Here is a 7500-nt window from a genome sequence, read left to right on the forward strand (position 1 = left end):
ATTGCGTATGGTGTATACATTGTTGATTAACAGGAAGGGTTCTGTGACTGTGCCTATTATTATTATTATTATTATTTATTATTATTGTTGTTATTTTTATCATTATCATTATCATTATCATTATTATTATTTATTTGTTTGAGCGGGTTGAAGTTTTGGCAGCCACAACACCTGGAACTTCATCCCCTACTCGTCTCGAATAGTGTGTGGGTTCTTTAACGTCCCACAGGGAACTAATGAACATGAAAGATATTTGTGAGACGGGGCCTACGGTTTATAGTCCTTATCCGAGAAGACTTGAACGTCTAACCATTTGCGGATGTAATTACAAAGGCAGCACTTTCTCCTCAGTTATTTTAAGATCCTGAGTGTTGATCCGGCCGGAGTCGAACTCACGACCTCCTGCATGGCAGCATGCCGGGTTTTTTTTCCGGCTGTATTTGAAAAGCGACATAGATCAGGGTCTTGACGATTTCTAGAAAAAAATGGTGCGATTGAAAAGTGGTGGAACATGAAATAAATAAGGAGATATGTCTTTATTCGCAGGCTAACAACATAAAGACGTTTCGGCAGTCAGGTTTAGCCAAAGGTATTAAACGCTCGAGAAGTGAAATGCTTCCAGTTTTAGGAAAATCACCTTCGGCTGACACATCCGTTGAATTATATCGTAAACGGTCCTGATAGTAGCCCGCTAAGTCCTTTGGGAATGTGTGACTTAAGGAGAGAGTTTTAAGCAAATAATCAATGCAAGAAAACGTGGAAACCATATGGGGGTGTCTTCTTGCACAGCTCCTTTTCATTGAAGAAATTATATTACAACAATAGGATAGAATAATATAGATCCAGTCGAGCCACCTCACTCCTTCAATCATGTAAGCGAGCAACGTTCTGGATTGACTTGGACACCGTAACTAAGGTCTTTGGCGCCGCTAACATTGCGTAACACTTAGGGTAACTTTGAACTTTTCACGCAGTCATTTAAGTTTGACATAATCTATTTGCTCACAGAACGAAGTCTGCACACACGAAAAGGAACATTTTTTACGATTAGAAAAGACTTGGTTTCGATTATTTTTTTTCCCTTTCTTTTGACATCAAGGTAACTCCAAATTTACCATCAAGACCGACGCAGGAAACTTCCGTTATTCCTGTTGATAACAAAGTGGAAAACCAAGGAAACGTAATAGAAGCAAATGCATCCGTTGATGGAACAGACTCAACCTCCCCCCAAGGTAATAATTCAGCTTTATTTTTCCAATAATACGGGTGTCCGAGCAACGAACTCAATAGCCTCTGTGCCAAGGTTTCCCTTACATAGATAGTCATAGAAACTACTTCTGTGAAGTCCTTGATCCTTGAATCATGATTCCTTTGCTTAAGAACAAATGCGAACTAAAATGAATTTAGTTTTTCTAGTCTTCAAACTGCTCATGATCCTCCTGTCCAGAACGGAGCTAGCAGCTGATCAAATGAAAACGTACCCAATCTTTGATAAACGTCGCTAAAGTTTAATTAAACTTAAACGAATTGTCCCTATTACTTTTCTCCAGAACTGTCACTGTCTGTCCCTTTAAGTTAACTGCTCGAGAAAAGAACACGAAACACTTAAAAGAACCAAGTCGTAAATACTCCTTTTCTTTGACCATCTCAGTTTTATCAGAAATAACACACAAACAACGGGGTGACAAACATCAGATATAAACGCATGGTTTGAAATTATCTTCATAAGTGACGGTCAATACAAAATTTGAGTTCACTAACTTATTGACTATTAACTATTAAGTAACAATAGGTAACAAAAAACTAATAAAGACGCAGCTTTTCGTAGCCTGATTCTCAGAAGGTCCAGCTCGCTCGTGTTAGTTAATAAGTTAGTGAACCCCAATTTTGTTTTAACCGTCACTTCTGAAGATGTATGCAGAAGAATACGAAACGTCAAGTAAAAGATAATTTCAAATCATGCGTTTAATTCTGATGTTTGTCACCGCTGTTTTTGTGTTATTTGTGATAAAAGAACCAAAGATAACCATACACGCACACTCTACACTTTGAAACAAACCTGACCCTCAAGCTAACTTTGTCGTTGAAAATATTTAATTGACCTTTAAACTTTAAGGGGGACTTCGCGATGTTTACCCAAATTGAGATTGTTTCTGATCAGGCGAATTTCAGTCTGGACATAAATGCATATTCATAGATCGCTTTTTTCAGACGATTTTAAATCGCAAGCCCTTGGATAAGTTCAGGCGTCGACTAGTCCAAATCTCAAGACCTGCGTGAACCTTAACCTAATTTTCTGTGTATCCTCTATTCTCTGTTTCCCGATCTTCAGAATTTACAGAACTTTCTGGAACTACCCATTCAAAAGGTACTGTCCTCTTATCGACTATCATGCAGAACGGTGCAATCTCTTATAGAAGCGAAGACGTAACAGTTTGGATGGATGGCAGAAAATGGCGAGTGTCCGATAACGAGGCGCGAAGACTGCAGCAGGAGTGGCGTTCAAGTCGCACTGCTCGATTAAAACTTGTTGCTGACGATGAGGGAAAAGTCCAAGTGATAGTTAAAGATGAGACTACGTGTGTCATTCTCTAAGCGGGTATATATGGGGCTAGATTTACCCTGGTGCCGTGGTGACCCTAGCACGTAGGCTAGTCTAGCTCTCACACGTTTCTTCCTTTTTCGTTTGACGCGAATTGCACAGGCTCCAGGCTAAATCTTTTGAAGATACAAAGTAATTTATCGCTCACCAAAGGATTCGGCACTTTTCAGAAACAAACGGCAAAGGATACAGTAATCCTCACGCTCGTATACGTTGTAGCCACGAATTCTCCCCGAGAATTATGGTTAGTTTCCTTTTGTTCTAAATTCTCCGTGTTTTCTTTTTCAGATATCCTTTGCTTTGTTTTTACCTTTTTGTTCTCTTCTCTGTAAAAATGCTACCTTACCTTAATTGTTTGGGAGCAGGGCTGGCACAGTGGTGAGATCACTCGCCTTCCACCAATGTGGCCCGGGATCGTTTGCCGTATTCTACGCCATATGTGGGTTGAGTTTGTTGGTTCTCTACTCTGCACTGAGAGGTTTTTCCCCGGGAACTCCAGTTTTCCCCTCTCCTCAAAACCAACATTAGGGAGCTTTAGCAACGACAACGGCGACGGCAACGAGAACGTCACAAATTTGCATATTTAGAGGGCAAAAACAATAGCTTCACACGCCCTGCACGTGCGTTTTTCATTTTTGTCCATTTCTTTGCCGTCGTCAGCAAAGCAACAACGTGAAATTGCCAAGTTTGAAGTGTTATAGAGAACGTCAGCACCTGGAGATAAATTTTCATTTTTCTCCCCTAAATTAAGCGCCGCTCGTAACGGTTTCATTCCTGAGGGACTGAAACACCTTTGTCATATTAAAAGGCTTGGAATATTCGCGAAGTGATCGCAATAACGTCAATTTATGTTTTTACATGACGTTCTCGTTGCCGTTCCCGTCGTCGTTACTATTTGCAGGCGTAGCTCAGTTGAGGCCCCATTAGGGGGGGTCTGAGTATCCCGTATCCCATTAATTTTTGGCCAAAATATCCCGTATCCCGTTAATTCTTATTTGATTCTTTTAAAAAATGATAACTTCGATATCCCAGAATCTTTTTAAAAATATCCCGTATCCCTTTAATTTTCCGCCCAAATATCCCGTATCCCTATAATTTTTTACCCAAATATCCCGTATCCCGATAACCCCTAATAGGGCCTCTCAGTTGGCTAGTGCGAGGCTTTCGAACCGAGAGGTCGCCTGCTCGATCCTCGGTGACTTCAATGTCCGTTTCGACTTTGCTCTGACCCGTGTAGCTATAGCTTTAAATATCCGTAAAACGGAGCAGTGATAGAGGGAGGGGGGTAAAAGGCGCACTGTCTGCTTCCATTGATACCAGTTTCGCAACTGAAGAAACTGCCGACCTTAAGTAAAGTGACTTTACTTTAACCTCTAGTAATAATCTCGTTTGCTTCCTTTGTCTGGTTTTGTTTAGTTTTGACCACGTTTATTATAATTATTTATTTATCAGCCCGGATTAAAGTGTTGAATTTAGTTATGCAAGGTAAAAAAACAAAACAAAAACAGGAGTAGACTACCAACCTTTGTGGCATGATTATGGTGCTGAAGCAAGAATCCCCTTACAAGAAGGGGTTCCTCTCCACTTAAGTGGGTAAATGGGGGAAAATATTGTGTGTGTGGATGGTGAGTTGGGGGAAATTCATAGTAAAAATTAGGGCTAGTCTGTTAAATGAGGAAGAGAAATTTACAAAGTAAAATCTCAATCTCATTGTGGGGTTAGTAAAGAGAACAAACTCTGTGTGAAAATAAAACTTTAATACCAAAACCAGCCTGAGATATAATAAAGCAAAATAACAATAAAATTCGGAAAAGAAAATAAATAAAATAAAATAGAATAAAATAAATTAAAAATGATAATTAAAAAAAAAAATTTTTTTTTGACTGAAGTACTTAGAAAGAAAATCATAATTGATCTGGAAAATACATGTATGTAAATTTTCAGAAAATGGTTACTTGTGAATTATTCGTTCTTTAAAATACAAATGTGTCTATCCGAATAGAAGAGGTGTACTAGCGAAATGATCCTTAAAAGATGAGAAAACTTAACTAGATTCATTCTGATTTTTCGTTCTTTTTTGTCCATTTAGATAGAGCTAGTCGTTGTGATGAATGTCAAAATAGAACCAGATATGTCCTTTGGAGTCCACATAGTTGCAGATGGAGCTTACTAGGCGTTTTCTTTTGTTCAGTTTCTGTGGGCTCGCCCAGTGTTATGAAGAGTAGATCCATTCTGTTATGATATCAGGGGAGCATCCATTTCCTAGAAAAAAATAGCATTAGTTGGAAAGTGTCTTTGTCTCCGATGGGTTTCTTCCAGAAAGTTGATAAAATTTTCTTGGGCCAGACTTGAACTGGATAAAATACGTCTCTATTAAGTAGTTGGAATAAGGTGCGTCGTTGATCTGATATGCTCGGTCGGTTTGTAGCATCCATGGTAGCAAAATTCTATGTTCAAATTTGTATTAAGTCTCAAGAAATGAAAACTTGTCTGGAGTACAGTAACTTTGAAAATAATAATTGGTGTTGATCCAGAAACGAGAAAATAAAAGGTTCGTTTATACAAACGTTGGCCGTTTAACACTTGGTGTAACGCTAGGCTACCGGGCCAGTAGCCACCCGGTGCTCACAAAGGGGCAGGAGCGCACAATTCCCTGCACGTACCTCTCCAGAGGCCAGTGTTTTACCCCGGCGAAAATGGGAGGGTAAAATACGTCAAAATCGGGTAAACAAAATATTCGGAGAATAAAGGAAAGATGAGAAGAAATGGCTTTGACACCTAGGCTCTATGAAAGTTGCGAATCGTCAGGGGCGGAGCGCAACCGAGCAAGGGGGTTTCTAGTCCAGCGCTAGACCTCCACCCGACCCCCCGGTGTCGAGCATAAGAGAAAAATGATCAAAAGATAAGGGATGGTAGAAGAGAGGGTGAATTTCTGGCCCGGTTTCGCGGGAGGGAAAGACAAAAACGCTAGACAGACTGTCGCGACGTAAGTTACTAAACGGGTCAAAGTTGCAACGAAAATTGTAAAAAGGGACACAACATCGGAAAAGTTCGACATGCAATCAATAAATTTTTTTGAAATACAAAATATTATTCGATACTCACGCAAAAGTGCTCGAAAATCCTTCAAATTTCCTTCACCACTGACGAGACGTCTGAGGCTAAAAATTTTTTTACGTCCCCCGTACGCGTCAGTCCCGGTTGCGACAGAAAAATTTAAATGAATTGATGTGAACTGGGAACGAGAACACAAAATGGAGGGGAGTGGGAACGAAAGGCTGGAAAAACGGCGAGGGAAGGAAGTCTGGGTATAAAATGGATGATGGAAGGCGAAGTGTATCATTCGGTATAGAGAAAAGTGATGGGTAATCGAAACGACGCTGGTACAAGGTGCAATAAGGATGTGATCATTCGTTCTTTTAAAAATAGAAGAACCATAGCCAGGGTAAAACATATTTAAAAATTATTATAAGAAACGTTCACTGGCTATATACAGTCACTCTATTGACTTTACAAATTCCCAAGTGATTGACAACGGTTCTTCTCGTACCCGCAAGACACTGGAATCTTGGCACACCGCTTCGATAGATCATGCAGATAACAATTCTAGGCCGCTCCCTAATCAATACTCCATTCTTTTAAAAAAGAACAATTAGTATTTTTTCCCGTTTTTATATTCTTTTTCTCACCTATTTTTGTATATATTGTAGTTGTCATCATCATTTTTTCCATTCATTTCCATTGAAGGCTGTAGCCTGACAGCCGAAAGCTCGAAAGTTTTTAACTGTATATAGCCAGTGAACGTTTCTTATAATAATTTTTAAATTCGTTCTTTTGTTTGTTCGAATCCATGAATTAAATGGTCGGAGGATAATCTGGGGATCTTATCGCATTGGAGGTAAGAAGAAAGTAACACAGAGGTATATTCGTATTATATTTACAATAGTTTAATGTAGAAATTACCCTTACAATAACAATCAAGTAAGGAAAACGATATAACTAGGGGTAATCGAAGCTTAGGCGAGTGCGTTCGATGTTTGTAGGACGGTACAGGTTTGGTACAGGTAGCAACTGAGGGGGGAGGGTGGATGGTTCGTGCGATAGGGAAATGTTATTACAGTGGAACCCCGATACAACGATCCTCGATATAACGATATCCCTGGTATAAAGATAAACATGCTATGTCCCGGCAAAAGTTACAGTAAAATGTATGGGACAGAACCCCGATATAACGATCTTCAAGATAACGATATTCCCGATATAAAGCTGAGTTCTTAGCGTAACGAGCGTAAAATCTTCCCCGATATAACGATATTACAGCATCAGTACACAGATACAAGTTCAAATGTTTAAGTTTTGTTTTGTTTTGTTTCCCTTTTACGATTCATACCACAGACTTTGTTGTCTAACCTTGATAACGTCTAATGCTTTGCAAATTGTGAGTCATTTGATACTCATTACAAGTTTAATTAAACAATATGTACAGTAGTAAAAAAGCACATGTTAATTTACCCCGATATAAAGATATTTTCGGTTATTTTAAGGCAATATCGTTATATCGGGAGTCTCGTTATAATGATACCTTGATATAACGATCTAAATCCACTGTACTGCATCTATGAACGTGACAACTTGTTAGACGTAATCATTAACTATTTATTTGGAATTCTACAAGTAGACAACTACTGAAAATTACTCTAAAATGAAACTGTTACTTGCAAGTCTTTTCAGCTTGTGGTATTAAAGACCTAAGATTACTTTTCTGTGCTGAACGCTGGGACACAATAAATTCAGTTTGTTGATTTCAATGCCGTAAATATCACAAGTCATGATGAAATGGCGCCGACGAGCGTCATATCTCGGTAGATTTACTTTGTGGCACAACGGCCACCGAGCAA

The 7500-nt window shown here is 39.2% G+C and overlaps 2 protein-coding genes across 2 annotated transcripts in view; both read left to right on the forward strand.

Annotated features, from left to right (window-relative positions):
- The window catches only part of LOC137983489 (uncharacterized), a 31899-nt gene extending 26737 nt beyond the window's left edge, over positions 1 to 5162 (forward strand). Inside the window, exons 3-4 of the mRNA XM_068830653.1 lie at positions 1100 to 1232; positions 2333 to 5162. Coding sequence (XP_068686754.1) covers positions 1100 to 1232; positions 2333 to 2595 — 396 coding nt within the window. The 3' untranslated portion in view covers positions 2596 to 5162. The remainder of the gene's footprint in view (positions 1 to 1099; positions 1233 to 2332) is intronic.
- Positions 5163 to 6439: 1277 nt separating this feature from the next.
- Positions 6440 to 7500, forward strand: part of LOC137982199 (uncharacterized) — an 11630-nt gene continuing 10569 nt past the window's right edge. The window contains exon 1 of the mRNA XM_068829266.1: positions 6440 to 6500. The gene's annotated coding sequence lies outside the window, so the exon portion shown is untranslated. The remainder of the gene's footprint in view (positions 6501 to 7500) is intronic.

The sequence above is a fragment of the Montipora foliosa genome, chromosome 13 (genome assembly GCF_036669935.1).
Source record: "Montipora foliosa isolate CH-2021 chromosome 13, ASM3666993v2, whole genome shotgun sequence".
NCBI lineage: Eukaryota > Metazoa > Cnidaria > Anthozoa > Scleractinia > Acroporidae > Montipora > Montipora foliosa.